Genomic DNA, 14,476 nt, shown 5'->3' with positions numbered 1-14,476 from the left:
TCTATTTGTTTGTTTAATCGATGTTTAGCTGCCTGAAGGAACCTTGTATTCCATCCAATTCTGTGATCAATCTCGACTTGGATTCTGGCAATCGAGCACTCTCGTCTGTTCGACTGAGCTTCTCCTCGCGCAGGAACCAATCCCTGTTATTCTCTATCTTCTTCCTCCATGAGTCTGCAAAAATTAGCAATAAATAACAATGAGAATCATCTAGAAATCTCTGGAATACAATCCAGAAACTATCTAGGAACTACCGACGTAAAAGTTAATTCTCGAGCTTGAACAATTCCAAGTATGGCTGCAACAGCAGTCGGTATATTTATTTAATAAAATCTGACGAACCGTTCAATTCTCCTAGAGTTCCTGCTTTGCCTCCCCATTCGTTAGGCAATATATCCTTGTCCATATAAGGATGCAGCTCCTCTCCACCGCCAGTGTGAACACGAAACTGCAATTGCCGAAAGATAAAACAGTCTCCCACAAAAGAAAAATTTCTAATCAAACGAAACAGTAATTTTCAAAATTAATCTGACTTTTTGAACGAGCTTCTCTTTCAGCAGGGGGTAGAATATATTCAGGATATTCTCCACAAACGCAGGAGCATGAAGAAAATGGACCCTGTGAAGCCTCAATGGCATACTGTCTTGCACCGCGAGCATCGACTTCCGGACGATCGTCTGGGTTGGGCTGCACTTTGAAAAATGCACTACGCTAAACCCCTGAAAGTAATTCAGAAAACATTACTCACTTTATATTCACTAATAATAATGTTAAGTCACTAAATATTAATTTCTGCTATAATTAAAGCGTATGGAGGAAAACGGCACCTCGAGATCGATGACCATCACGTTCGACAGGCAGCGTTCCTCCATCAGTCGCATGTCCAGGACCATCAAGATCCTCTTGGAGATCTCCTGAATCGAGAAATTGTCTATCGATGTATCCCTTAGTCGCAGAACAGTCACGCGGTGCCCCTCCTCTGTCAGCGATGGCAGGACGAAGTAGTATCTGGTAGTAAGAACAATTATTAATTAAATTCGCGAGCATAAATTTTCCAAGCTTTTTCTTAACAATTTATTAATTTATTTAGGTTTATGGGACCAAGGAAGTTAGAGAAAAGCGTAGAAAGGATTACATGGAATCACAGCATCCTTGAATGCCCTTCGACAGCGGATCCCGCTGCGAGAAGAACTCAGGTATGGCGGTGCGCACACTATAGTATCGCTCCAAAATGACTTTACACCTCTCGATGCTGTTCTTGCAGCCGAACAGAAATCTCTCGAGTCTTGCATCATCTGTAATCAATCGTTCCAAGTCACTCTATAAATCCTACACAGTATATGTATAATTGCAGTTTACGACCGACGATTGTGTCATTACACTTAGCGGAAAGAATAACGCCACTTTAAGAAGAGTCTTATAACTGTTTACAATTGGAAGTAGTTAAAGATAGTTATTAACATTAGCTGGATTGAATCTTTAAAGGATTCAAGAGGGAATGGTTTTGTAGAAAAATAAGCTATCAGACCCATGTGAGTAGGCAGATGGGGCTGCTTCGACAGCCATTCTCTGAGCGCAGCTATGTCCTTTTTTATCATTTCCGGGTGCATCTGAACTTCTTCGTCGATGCGCTTCTGTTGTGCAACGGTTGGCGGCAACAGCGTCATCTCGGACTGCAAAGTGCATTTACTGTTCATTCTTGAATCATCAATTATTTATTTCTCATTCCGGTTCGAAGATGTTTTGTGTTTCAAACTTTAGACAATCTCCATTGAATACCGAATAGATTGTTTACGGTTTCAATGTGGAGTTTAGAATGTTAAAACTGCTGTATCATAAGGGATCAAAAGTTTGAAAGCGAATTCACAGTGAATGTAGAGTTCGATTTACAGTCTAGACTTTTAAAAGCGAGTGACCTACCAAGAGATAATTCTTTAAAATCTTTTTAGACGAATGTATCCGTTTGTCTCTCGCGAAAGTTCCAATGTCCACGGAATACTATCGGGTGACGGACCGATTCTCGAACGGAAGAGATTGCTATCACAGCCCGTTCAATATTGACATTGGCCGCGCAGCATCAGCGAGCCTGTTTGCGAACCGAGCGGAGAACCTTCTCGAGGTTCCTTTAATTTCACGTTTGCTTAGCATCGAGATATTTTTCAGAAATCGCGCATTGCGTTCCCGGGTTGCGAAACTTATCGATGCTAATACGCCGGCAGTGTCGCGACGATTATAATTAGTCAACACACGTTTGTTTGACAACCTTTTAATCACCAAATGGCTGGCAAAGTGAAGCACGGCCGCAAACAGGATGGAGATCGCTGTATTTTCTCGCGTGATTAGCATGATTATGCCGTGGCGAATTATTTTAGGTACGACCCGCGATCTTTTCGAACCTTGGCAAATTTTTGCATGGTTCTGAAGACTCGTAAGAGCTCCGGAAAATTTGTGAATGGCTGAAGGTGCGTGTGTATGTGATAGTCAAAAATTATAATAATAGCTTTTAGGTATTCGTTTCTGGGATTCTCGAGGCTGTTTGGAAACGATGCAAGAATTATGGTTGAAGGAAGCGGAGGACTTCGCACCTGACCGGAATTCGGTGCCGGGTGCATCACTGCCAAATGTATAGTGCATTCTCGCGAGACAATAGACATCTGTTGGCTTCGCCATAGAAAGTACGCGATTTCGGTTTGAGAAATCAGGTGTTGTAGGCGAAACGATGGTGTACGTGAGCGAAATTGATTGGAGTACCGTGAGAACAACGAAGGCATAAAAGGAAAATTGGACAATGAGAGTCGAGGATGCGTGTCACACCCTCAAACTAAAGAATAAAAAATTCACCACCGCGAGAACCTGCCATCAACTTGCATCGACACTTGCAAATAAACTTTCTGTCGCAATTACAGGAGCCCAAGTTACGCAAATAAAAATAAGATTATAAAATGCCAGACAGAATGCTACAAAGAATTGTTGAAGAGTTTCACTTACCGGGAAATATGAGGGTCGTCGGTACACTAATTGCAGGATGAACTACGGTCAATTGTCACAAAAGAACGAGGCAAAATGCGAGTGTTTGAAAAGGGAGGATCGTGTGCGCAGTCTAAGGCGAACGTATCCAAACTGCACCGCATGTTCGATCGGCATTTCTACCTTCCCATTACGATTCCTCTCTTCCGGAGAACACCAGACACTCTATGCTCCCCACCATTTAACGTAGCACACAAGGCGGGCCGAGGAAAATGACCGAACACGTTATTTTCTCTGGTCTCGAACGTGTCCCGGAGCATGCTCGGTGTGCCTAATCGTCGCATTATCGTCTACGTGATCTGATTTCGGCTTTGAAACTTCTGCGGTGGTCGGAGAACCTCGTGAGAATCCATAGAAAGCTTCCCTAACACAAATAATACCATTTTCTCATTTGTATTTATTCATCTTGCGCTCAGAGGCAAAATTCTGCAGAGATCTGCCATTTCGAAAAATATGGCCTTCTTAAAAAATAGAGACATTTAGCAAAATGAGAAAGTGTAATTTCAAGCAGTGGAAGGATTAAAAGAATAAACCTTCTAAAACGAGAAATAAATTCCTGTCTGGTCCCTTCGTTTTGCAATCAGTGCAAACAATTTCCATAAATATCCGCAGTCTGTTAATAACAGTTTCAGATTTCACAATGACCGAAGTTCGAACATTATTGGAATTAAATGTCATTTTCGGGCAAGGCCGAAGTCTAGTCGAGTATTATCGATGGCTTGAACGATTACAAAATGATAGCTAGGCGAACGGAAGTTGGCAACGCTCGGCTAACAGCTCGCTAACACGCGACAGACCTCGCGTTTAGTTGAATTGTAAAAATTATCAGAAATGTTAGAGCGACAGAAAATTGGTTGAACACAAAGCTTGCGAAATGCTCGATTGTCTGGCCGCGTGCAACAACGTTAGCATCACCTGCATCTGGTGCATGCTGGTCTCCACATGGTGAGGATCAATCGCTTTAGCCGTGCACTAGATATTAACTAATTAAATACGTTCATAGGTATCCAAAGATTCTCGGTGCTTTGGGAGACAATTCCAGGAATCGTGTGAGCGTCTCAGGAAACGACGCCAAAATTTCCCGTCTTTTGGATGGCAAGGTTTCCCCTGATCCTGATGACCTGAACGACTCTAATTGCCGGAGGATAACTATACCTAGACCGTCGTCGAAGGAAACAATGTGAAATAAGATTCAGATAAAGCACAGGATAAATTAAATGTATCAAATATATTTTACTGCAATGTTAAACGTTCGGGCGTGAACGGTGAGGCTTTGAAACAAGATGGCCGAAAATAGTAAAAATTTGAATATCTCTCTTAAGTTCTAGTTCTATCTGCCTGATGTTACTCAAATAAAATTGTGCCAACCTGTACTAGCTACTCAATTAATTTTATAGAATAGATTTCACCGAGTAGAATGTAAGACAATGTTCAAAGTCTCAGGTGGAATGCTTCCAAACAACATGGCGTCAGTGAAAGAGCTACAAATTCTAATGAAACCATTAAATCCTAAATAAAATCGTACACCTTTCTACAAATTATCGAACATAGCAATAATCCGGTATTTTCTCGAGGATGATGCTATTATACTTCGAATTCGTCGCATTGCCCGCGTCCTGCACCGATACAAAATGGCGCAGGAAGCCAGAGAGCGAGAACAAGAATTATACAAGCAGCTAGGGTCTCGTTTTCCAGAGAAACGAGTACGAAACTCGTAAAATACAACGCCTGGTTTATCAATGGAGATGACAGCGTCAGCCTCGAGTCATCGCGAGGTGTCCAGAAGCGGAATGACGTCCACGGGGTCCATTCAAACTCCTCCGGAGGACCTCTCCTGAATGAAGATTTTTCAATGAAGTTCGCAAGGCTTGTGCAGGTTTGTCGGCGACAACGCGTGAAAGTGCACGAGTCAGCAATGCTACTCGTTCATTCATCCGGCGGACCAGCCGTGGAAAATTGCTTCGTTACGGCCAGATGAGCGGTCCTCGATCCTCGTTCCTTTCGAACGGCGATCGGTCGCGACCCTGCCGATCCTCGGCGACCGTCGCTGAGGATTGATGACGGCGACGGCTCTCTCGAGACCCGGAGGCCGCATTGTCGCCTCTCAAACCTACCTCGTAATTGCCCCTAACTCCTTCCCTTTCGATTGTCGCTGCGCCTCGTAATGATGCCGATAAATCGGCAAAGAAATTGTGAAACTCCGGAGGACGCCTACGACCACAGAAAGGTGTCCACCAAATAGGTACACCTACTCCCAATTTTTGTCTAAAATTCTTTAAACGTTCCCGTTGACAAATAGCAAGACTTCTATAGGTATATCGTCTTAGATAATTTTAAATTAATTTACTGATTTGTGGCCCAAGCAAATGCACCGAAACTGTAAGGTAATCGAATCTAAAGATTAAGCCAGCAATAGTAAGTTTTGTCTGCGCGTCCCTCGAGTAATTTATATAGTATCCGGATAGTTCAAGAGTCCTTCTGTCTCGAAGAGCATAACTCACCCCCGATTAAATGGCGCAGGGACAAAGTAAAGACGTCAGAAGGTAAAAGCGAGGAGGCAAGTGGAACCAAGAGGGTTCATAATCGCGGTTGTCGTGGGAGTTCATAGAGGTGTCGTTCCGAGCTGTGTGGTCGGCCCGGTCGGACAATGGTTCTGCGGCCAATAAATTAGGTGGTAGCCAGAAAAAGGACATGATCGGTCGCTGTGTACGGGAAATAGCGTGACACGTATGATCGCGGCGGTAGGTGGACATCTCACGACGATTTTTCCGGAGCCCGGTCGTAAAGAAAAGTTCTGCGGTCGCAGTCTGAATGGGACGACAAGTGACCGCGATATTATACGTGGGATCTCTCTCGTTCATAGGGATGAAAGGGAGGATCTTGACGGGCGCGCGAGCGCGCGCAGGGTGGACCGTCTTCGGGATTGAAAGAACCGGCGATAATTCATCAGGATGCTTCAGCTACCCGGGATTTTCGCACGGTTCCTTCGGCAATCCTTCTTCCTTTCGGATTCTTCGGCATGAGGAGTCTTGTGGCTTTATGGTCGCCATTAGATCGATCCTTGCACGATTGTAATTTTTTGAGGCGACGGGATACTATGTTCGGGAGAAACGATGCACTCTTGGATAGTTCTTCTGCTCAATTCTCTTGTCATTTTCCTGTAACGCGAGCCAGCTGTTAGACTGTGAACTTTTACTATTTCTGACAAAAATGAACTGTCGAAGCTCCGGACGAATCAAAGAATGTTATATTATTGTCCAGGCCAGTTAAAATTGTTAAAAGTGGCCCACGCTTTCTGTTATAGTCTTGTTTTTACATCCCGTCGATCTCGAGAGACCTTCTTCCGACGACTTCCGGTATAGACGGTCGGTGTCTGAGATTTGCCCGTCCGCGGCTCGTTAATAACTCTAATCGCCGACAGGAGAATAAATGAATCGAAACGTTAGGTCGCTCGGCAGGTGGTGAGATCTCTAGGGGTGGTCCAGCCGCAGTCGCATTGTTGCAGGGTGCAACCGCAGCCGAGTGACACCGTCCACGGTAATATCATCATCATAATCACACAGATGCGCCACGCTAGGGATATCGAGATTCCGATATTATATTGCGGTTACGGCGGCTTTGTGCCACTTTGCGGTTGTCTCTCCTCTAAAGAGCTGCCAGAAGGACCCCCGTCGAGGGGAGGTATGCGTCTCTGCGGGGTTTGTCGGCCCCTGTCGACAGCTACCGTGATCTGAACACGTTTCCTGCACCGTTTCCACGCCGTTCTGCCCTGTCTCACGTTTCCCTTGCTGATGCGTTACCTGCGAGTTACGCATATTGATGGGAAGAACGTTCTTGGTGCGAATCTGGGACAAATTGATGGCGGCTTCCGGGGAGACGGCGAGCTTAGGGGACGCTGCGATACATAGTCTGCGGATATTTAGTTTTCCGAATCGATACTGAGCCGATTTTGTCCATTGAAATGCAATTTCTCCTCCCCTCCGGTTCTAATAAGTTGAAATGAATGCATTAGTATTTTTCATTTATTTTTCTTACGTCAGGTATAATTTGGTTGCACACTTTTTGATGTCCCTGTATGTTGAATGCTGCCGATCATCGCCTGTCACAAATTTCTCAATCGATCGCGCAGGACAGTATTCGTCTCCATCGTCTGACATTTCCAAATTTCCACAGCCCATCTTCGCCATTTAGGGGAAGAAGACGCGTGCTCGCGATCATGTTGGAACCTCTGATCGTCCTGACAGTCCTGAACTGCTTCTTCATGTTCAGCTCGACGGTGACGACTTGCGCACTATGGTAAACGCGATACAACCTATTCCTCTCCGAATAATTGTTGATATTATCCGGACACTTCATGAACAATCAAAAGTATCCGCTCTTCGAGGGTCGGACCATCTGGGACCTTGGTCCTAGGACCGAAGGAGCGCGAGATTCGATACTAATCTGCCAACTATCTTCCAGGTGGCAGTATCGCACTCACCGTTGCTGTTTCAGAAGAGACCCCGCCAGTCAGGCTGCCAAGCACACTCTGTCGAAGCTGAAATCCGCGTACGCAAAGGTCTCGAAGAAGTCGGAGAAAGCGAAGCCTGAAAATGGTAGCGAGAATGGGTCTGTGAACGGGAACGGGAACAGAAATGGCAACAATCGCGAGAAATCCAACTCCACGGTGCACCGTGATGGTAAGAGCAGGAGGAACTCGAAGATGAAGGCGAAATCGAGCTCCAGGAACTGGTTCAGGAACAGATCCCTCAGCGGTGATCCAGCGACCTCATTGTAAAGACAGCAATCACTTAGAACTCTCCCAGAGCAGATTTTAACGATTTCGTCGTTTAGGTCAGAGACGCTAGAAAGCTGGGACGCTGAAGACAACGGGAGGATGTCGGAAGACAACGGCAGGATGTCGGAAGACACCACGAGGATGTCGGAAGCCTCGCAGACTGGTAACGAAGCTAAATCTGCGGTGGTGATGGAGTATTCGACCGTGCAGAAGATTGTGCAGATTCTTGACGACAATACTGACCTAAACGCCACGAAGATGGCCATCAGAAACTTCAATGCCAAACATAACCCCGACAGGAAGATGCAGGACTTCACCATCGAGTCGGGACCTGTGCCTATTTACACAACTTTGCCACAGACTTGATTAAGCCACGAATAAATTACCATAATTTTTTAACAACAGTCTTCTATTTGCAGACTGCGGATTTTATGCATTTATAATACAAATCTGCAGTCCGGGAACGATCTTTCTTTTTTGAAAACTGGTTACAGTGGATCAATTATTTCGAAAGAATTTAGAATTTCTTAAGCTTTCTTGATTGTAAGAATTGTATTTCGGAAAATTTGTTCACAAAAATCGGGACCATTTGCATTAAAATTTTTTAACCGCTTTTATCGAATCACTTTCTAGTTTTCTTCTTGCATTTTTTCTTCTTCGGTTCGTCTTTCGAAATCTTTTTCTCTTCGCACCGTCTCTGAGAGGTCTTCGGCGGTTCCGGTCTCGGTTCCGGAAGAGGGGGAGGTGGTTGAGGTGTTCTGAGCTCCAGTTCGATATGTTTCTTCGGCTCCTCGACGGGTCCAGGCTTTTTCTTCACTCTCAGCATGAACACGTTCTCGTTTCCTTCCGTGACTCGATCAGTATGCACTTCCTGCGAGCAAGGACCATCCATAACGGGATATATGGTGAACGTCCTGCACTTGTCGTCCCTGTTTCGACCCTCCTTGCATTGGCCAACCTTGGGAGAAATATTCACAGTGCATCAGACCAACCAAAACCTTCAAAATTAAACTTCAGAAAACTCGAGAGAATTAGTTCCACAATTGGAAGAAACTCATGATTGCTGGTTCGTATAATTTAATCTTCAAGTATCAGTGCTGTACTTCGTAATAGATGCCCTGGGGCTTGCAACTGGCGTTTTCCTTCTTCCCCAGCTGGGACTTCGAATTGATTCGAAATAGAATCTGATTGTTGGTGGGCCCCTTCAGTATCTTGGGCCCCTCTTTGCTAGTGGGCCTCTGTATTTCCACCACGTCGCAATCGCACGGTGGAATCCAATCCCCGAGCTTCCTAGATCTACCTTTCTCCCTCTCCATGCGAATTATCAGCTGATTGCCCACCATCGCTGTACCGATTTCCCTAAAATACTTCGATCCTGCATCCTTCGGAGGGGGTGGACAATCAGGTGGACATGGTGGTGGGGGCATCGGTGGACAGGAGCTCATCTTCCAAGAATAGTAATCTAGCAAAAATGGAACTTCTTATAAATCTAACGAATCTCCAATATGGCGCATGAAAGAATTCAGTTCAGAATAAAGTTACAGTAGAGGACATTGCAGCATGGAGGATGCAGCTCCATTTTTGACAGTTTTTCGTGACGAGCAGGCTTAATTAATTTCTACCGTGTTTAACTAATAAAGAAACAATAAATCGATGAATTGTGTTCTTTATTGTGCACAGTTAACAAAAAGCAACCGTTCCTTGCACAGTTTGGTGCAGGTCAGGTACGGCTGCAGATTTGAGAAACTCGCCGAAAATAGGGATAAAAGCTGATCGACTCAATAACGACTGCTTATTCTGTGGTAAAAATGTATATTTTTTCAATCGGTGTTCTCATCTTAACGTGAAGTCGGAACGATAATTTTATGAACAGTTCTTTCTAATTTACTCGAGGCAAAAACGGAGCTGCACCCTTCTCGCCGCAGCGTTCTCGGTTACAGTTAAAAGAACAGGAATTTAGAGGACAATTCTTAGGTCCATTGTGCCGGAAGGTTAGCCGAGGGGTTGTTTAAAGAATCGATTGCGAACAAGTTCAGACGTCAGAAGAAACCGACCACCATGGCACCGACTCCACTAACCTAACTAAGAAAAACCCTCCACAATGTTGAACCCAAACCCCCTACTCCCCTCAAGGAACGACTAACACCTAGAGAAGATGATCATCGCGACTCGCCCGTGTGGATGTCTCCCAAAGAAAGAAGATCCGCCATGTCCTCCTTGTTGCGTCCCTTATCAGAGAAGGAAGAGCAAATCGAAAGTTGGGTGTGGTCCCTCGAAGAGTCTGAAGTCAATTCTATCGCGTCCAAAAGTCCAAGAACCAGGCTGCTGTCCGATAAAACCTCCAGAACCGGAGAAAGTCCAGGTCAGTAAGATATGCTCGGAAATTACAAAGCGTGGATTGCCTTACAAGGAGTTAGAAGCCATAATCAACGACAATAAACTGGTGATAAGGACTCAGACGGAGCCTCCGCTGGAGGAATTCGATCCACCCTGCGATTGCACCGAGGATCCTAGATCGAAGATCGTCGAGGAAGAAAAGAAACAGGAACAGATTTCAGACAATCGAACGCTGACGCTGTTCCCTCAGACGAGCAACCCTACAGAGGAGGAAACTGGGAATAACCGGAAAAAAGTTGAGGGACCTCCACGTCCTCCAAAGGCTTTAGAACAGAATCCTAATATATTTCGCCTGAGAGTGAAGAAGAGAACGAAGGACGGGCAAAATATCGATCTCGAGTTCCGAACTCCGCGTCCTTGGTCGGCGAAGATGCGTCAGAAGCATGAGGAAGCTCTGCTTGCATCGGTCAAGCCCGAGGAACCTGAGGCGAAGGAGGATGAAGATGAGGTTGATGCGAAGAAGGTGAAGAAGAGGAAGAGGAGAAGATCTAGACGCAGAAAGAAGGAGGACGAGTGCGGGGAGATCCTGGCTAGACCGCCTTGCGGAAACGTTAAGAGGAGGACGTCTGGCAATTGTTGATTTACCGTTGTTGTGCAATAATCTGGACACAATAAACAGTACTCTAGTCATCTACAGTTGATCGACTGATGTCTAATTGTATTTTAGAATTTTTGTTTCATGACAAATGGTCTTTCATTACGTCTCTTACGTATTCGAGCAGTGACCAATTTTTCTGAGGTTACATACAGTACTCTGGTCATACTTAGCTCATTTCCTAAGATGTAATTGACTTTTTGGCTTATGGAGACTTGTCGAGGCCATGAGAGGTCGGAGAAAGGAAACTATAGCTATCATCTGCTTCTGTGTTGACTGCCAAGCCGTGGGAAATTTTCTGAAAATAATAGACAGTGTCCTGATCATCCCCAATTAATATCTGGAACTATGTTTAAACAACTTTTTCTTGGCGTGAAAATCTTCCAGGCTCTTCCATAGTTGCTCTGATTTCCAAGTTAATTATTAATTCCCGACAAAACAACTTCCGTGGCAATCCTGTGGGTGTCCCAACGGCCATTCAAGCAATTTGCCTCGGACCAGGTAGAATCCCGAGGATCTATGGGATTTAGCTCCCTGTTGAACGACGCGACAGGTGCCCAACGCGCCCCTTTCTGGGTGTAAATACCTTAACGCTCGCCTATTGATCCATTTCGGGGGTGAATAGATCTCGAGAACCACTGTAACGGTCGTAAACCGACCGTTCCTCGAGTGTCTCGACCGGTTGCATAATTACCTGCAATTTACGGCCTCCGCCGCTAACGAAGTGGCTCGTTTTATTGCGGGCCATTCCATGGGACGCGTGCCACCAATATCTTACAGTGCTACAGCCCTGCGGCCTGTGTTTTCCCAAATTGTTGCAACTGAATTGCTTGAACAGGTATAAAGAAATATATATCGCCAACCATTTTGCTTGTTCGATGGTAATCCCAAGACTGTCGAATTTCAAAAAGGTCCCATATTGAAGTGGCAATTTCTGGCAAGCTAATTGCCATACCAAATTAACCTACCATTCCACTATGCGTTGATGTTAGGAAAAGAGAGTTGCGCTAGCAAATTAAGAAAAACTATTAAAGCGGGAGAATCCAGAGCTCGAGGGCCTTCTGCTCCGAAAATGATCCCAGGAACAGCACAATTAGGCAACCCCCAGTGACCGCTATTCTCCCATACGCGCAACACTTCGCCATGAAAAACGACGAGAATCTTCCGTGACTGGTTTTTCCCTCGCGTTGAATGAACTGTCCCGAAGAAAGAGATCTCGAAAAGTCTCTGGAGCGATTCTCACGACCAAGGAGCCAAGAGTCAGGTGCGTGGTTGAATGGATATTCAACTCTGGATATCCATTCACTGTTCCATCGACCATCGGTGAACTGGCCATCCGCCCACCGGGGCCCCATTTTTTCGTGTCGGGGAATTAAGAGGAAAACGACGGCAGAAGAAAAAAGAATCGTACAAGAACGATATTTCTTGCGGGGCGTGTGACGTCGGATTCCGGGGGTGTCTTCGGGGGCCTCAAGATATTTTCCCTGGCCCCATAATCGTAATCCTGGAGTGGGGGAAAAAATGTAATTCGGTGGACGTCGTTTTGGTCTCCATTGTCGAGTGACACGGGTTGCTGCGATGATACCCTTGCTTTCTGGATTGGAATTAATGTTGGAATCGTATCGAGAAAATTGTTGAGTCGAAAGACATACGTTGTTCAAGTTGTCACCCTTAAAATCTCCATTTCTACAGTTCACAGTTTCTACAGTCCATTTCTACAGTTGGAGGGCTCTAAGGAACCATTTTAATGGCACCTCGAGGACTCTTTCAACCCTTAACTGTGACAACACCTGAGGAACAATTGCGCAGATCGATCCAACAACAGTTCCTTGAAGCAATCCTGAAATCAACGAGGAAGCAATTATTCTCCAACCTGAAACGACCAAGAAGAAAAATGTCGAGAAATGTGTAACAATGTCTAAAAACTTCTGACAAAGTCTAGAAACTACAATCTTCTTTAGAGGACACACCGTTCAGCGGATTTTCTTGTATCCCGCGATTTCCAGTGACTGTTCGCCGTCAGGATCCCATCGTTACCTGCGTTTATGGTTGTATCGCGTCCCCGGGAGCGACTGGATCTTCCCCGGGTGGTCCTGTACGTCGGAATGTTTGCCCACGTCATTGTTGCGTCTCGGGCACTCGATCCCTGCCTCGTTTAAAAACCGTTTAGCCTCTAATAGCCGTCCCCGTCTAGGAAAACGAAGATTCAGGTGTCCGTCGACGGACCGTCCTCGCGCTCACCGGGACATTTTGGCACACCCGGGGCGCGTTGACTTCCTGATATATGGATCACCGTCGATCGCGCGACCGTCGGATTGTCCCCTGGATCGATTCTATAGCGGCTATCGGGACCCGTTCCGTAGCTGGACGAGGCGTATTAGGGGCTAAATATTTTGTAAACGGAGGAACCGGAGTCACGGGGGCTGCGAGAGTTACGGGGCACCATGCTGGCTGGCCTGTGCAACCCCCTGAATGCCGACGGACTGCGATCGTTATTACGAAACTTGCCTTTCACATAGGTGATTTGTATGCTCGCATCGATTCGGATCTTGTTCAGAGAAATCAGAAAAATAGATTTCGGAAAATCTATCAGAAGCGTTCAGAGTCCCGAAGAGTTCTGGAAACGAATTCGATTAGGAATTAATTTCGAGATGTGGCAAGAAGTTTTGCATGAATGGCATTCGTTGTACCGTCGTGTGTACTTTGCGCAAGAGTCAAAAACGAAAGAGGAGGAATTGTACGGGCGTCTCACGTGAAGATTTTGTTCGCAGGTTGTCGGCCGACGCGCAACGCGTTGAATCATGCGAAATAAAAGTAACGGTGTCCTCCCGCCGGGTGTTCTTCCTGCTCCCCGAGTTCTCGCGTTCCTTTTAATAGTCACGAGTTATAAGAACGTCCACGGGGTGTCGGAAAGGAGAATACGTTCTTTGGAGAACGTTCCCGATGTTGTCGAGTAATAGCCACTGCGACCTGGAAAACGATGATTTATCGTCTAAATACAGGAGAATCGCTCGACAGTACCGTCGCATGAGAACACATTGCGAAAGCATGCTAGGCCATTAAAATTGAACTATTGCCGTTTTGGACGTCTTTAAACAATTTTAGATTGCATCGATTTTGCAGAATTTCTCGGGCTGTTTCTTTGTTCGAGAAATGTTTGAATTTTGAGAAAGTGTCAGGTAACTCGTTGTATTGCGACCCGGTGCAAATATCGGCAGGGGTTAACGCACGCCTCCTCAAATCCTGGTATTAGTACGTCGAACCGTACCTGTGTAATCCGAGATTAAGGGGCCCGAGGATCCCTGTAATCCTGGGCGCGTTTATGCGATCGTTTAACCTCGGTACGTGGAGTCACAGCCACCCTCTTTGTCCGCTAGAGTTGGTAGGAAAACATGGACGGGGGCGAGTTCCCTGCGAAAGGCGAAACAAATTGGGTTAAAATCGATTAAAGAGAAATTGGAGATCTCGCTTCCGGGTAAGTTCAAAAAAGAAAATATCTACAACTTCAAGTAAAATTTTATGGAAAAATGGACTAGCAGAGGTCCTCAATTGTAACACGAAGAGAACTTACATTTTTATGCGCGACAAAATATTAAAGAAATTGAAAGTGGGTGCCCGGTTATTGACGTAAGGGCCAAGGGATGCTTGAGGGGTACAAAAAGCAAATTTTAGTGAAATAC

General features: G+C 45.5%; 5 protein-coding genes across 5 annotated transcripts; 3 read left to right on the top strand and 2 right to left on the bottom strand.

Moving 5' to 3' along the window:
* Positions 1 to 13: 13 nt before the first annotated feature.
* On the bottom strand, positions 14 to 893 carry LOC143357645 (alpha-tocopherol transfer protein-like). Its single transcript, XM_076794166.1, has 4 exons — positions 828 to 893; positions 534 to 719; positions 343 to 448; positions 14 to 174 (listed from the first exon to the last, which is right to left on the bottom strand). The coding sequence occupies exons 1-4, from the start codon at positions 891 to 893 to the stop codon at positions 14 to 16; spliced, it is 519 nt and encodes a 172-aa protein (XP_076650281.1).
* LOC143358242 (uncharacterized) lies at positions 639 to 4,311 on the top strand. Its single transcript, XM_076795223.1, has 5 exons — positions 639 to 725; positions 808 to 1,011; positions 1,091 to 1,196; positions 2,501 to 3,972; positions 4,031 to 4,311. Exons 4-5 carry the CDS (start codon positions 3,902 to 3,904, stop codon positions 4,209 to 4,211), a joined length of 252 nt encoding a protein of 83 aa, XP_076651338.1. The 5' UTR covers positions 639 to 725; positions 808 to 1,011; positions 1,091 to 1,196; positions 2,501 to 3,901; the 3' UTR covers positions 4,212 to 4,311.
* Positions 4,312 to 7,243: 2,932 nt separating this feature from the next.
* Positions 7,244 to 8,170, top strand: LOC143357644 (uncharacterized). The gene is made up of 3 exons (XM_076794165.1): positions 7,244 to 7,323; positions 7,489 to 7,745; positions 7,833 to 8,170. Exons 1-3 carry the CDS (start codon positions 7,244 to 7,246, stop codon positions 8,168 to 8,170), a joined length of 675 nt encoding a protein of 224 aa, XP_076650280.1.
* Positions 8,171 to 8,426: 256 nt separating this feature from the next.
* On the bottom strand, positions 8,427 to 9,249 carry LOC143357643 (uncharacterized). Its single transcript, XM_076794164.1, has 2 exons — positions 8,908 to 9,249; positions 8,427 to 8,762 (listed from the first exon to the last, which is right to left on the bottom strand). The coding sequence occupies exons 1-2, from the start codon at positions 9,247 to 9,249 to the stop codon at positions 8,427 to 8,429; spliced, it is 678 nt and encodes a 225-aa protein (XP_076650279.1).
* Positions 9,250 to 9,959: 710 nt separating this feature from the next.
* LOC143357642 (uncharacterized) lies at positions 9,960 to 10,781 on the top strand. Its single transcript, XM_076794163.1, has one exon. The coding sequence runs from the start codon at positions 9,960 to 9,962 to the stop codon at positions 10,779 to 10,781; it is 822 nt and encodes a 273-aa protein (XP_076650278.1).
* Positions 10,782 to 14,476: the final 3,695 nt, after the last annotated feature.

Source organism: Halictus rubicundus, chromosome 10 (genome assembly GCF_050948215.1).
Source record: "Halictus rubicundus isolate RS-2024b chromosome 10, iyHalRubi1_principal, whole genome shotgun sequence".
NCBI lineage: Eukaryota > Metazoa > Arthropoda > Insecta > Hymenoptera > Halictidae > Halictus > Halictus rubicundus.
Note: the sequence above shows the minus strand (reverse complement) of the source record. Positions and strands in the feature narration are given on the sequence as shown.

Coding starts and splice junctions, on each gene's coding strand:
- LOC143357643 (XM_076794164.1), bottom strand. CDS start 9,249: ATGAGCTCCTGTCCACCGATGCCCCCACCACCATGTCCACCTGATTGT. Junction 8,763..8,907: donor CCCAGGGCATCTATTACGAA/GTACAGCACTGA, acceptor ATTTCTCCCAAG/GTTGGCCAATGCAAGGAGGG.
- LOC143357644 (XM_076794165.1), top strand. CDS start 7,244: ATGTTGGAACCTCTGATCGTCCTGACAGTCCTGAACTGCTTCTTCATG. Junction 7,324..7,488: donor GTGACGACTTGCGCACTATG/GTAAACGCGATA, acceptor ACTATCTTCCAG/GTGGCAGTATCGCACTCACC. Junction 7,746..7,832: donor GAAGATGAAGGCGAAATCGA/GCTCCAGGAACT, acceptor GAACTCTCCCAG/AGCAGATTTTAACGATTTCG.
- LOC143358242 (XM_076795223.1), top strand. CDS start 3,902: ATGCTCGATTGTCTGGCCGCGTGCAACAACGTTAGCATCACCTGCATC. Junction 3,973..4,030: donor TGCATGCTGGTCTCCACATG/GTGAGGATCAAT, acceptor ATACGTTCATAG/GTATCCAAAGATTCTCGGTG.
- LOC143357645 (XM_076794166.1), bottom strand. CDS start 893: ATGGTCCTGGACATGCGACTGATGGAGGAACGCTGCCTGTCGAACGTG. Junction 720..827: donor TGATGGTCATCGATCTCGAG/GTGCCGTTTTCC, acceptor AATTACTTTCAG/GGGTTTAGCGTAGTGCATTT. Junction 449..533: donor AAGAGAAGCTCGTTCAAAAA/GTCAGATTAATT, acceptor CGGCAATTGCAG/TTTCGTGTTCACACTGGCGG.
- LOC143357642 (XM_076794163.1), top strand. CDS start 9,960: ATGATCATCGCGACTCGCCCGTGTGGATGTCTCCCAAAGAAAGAAGAT.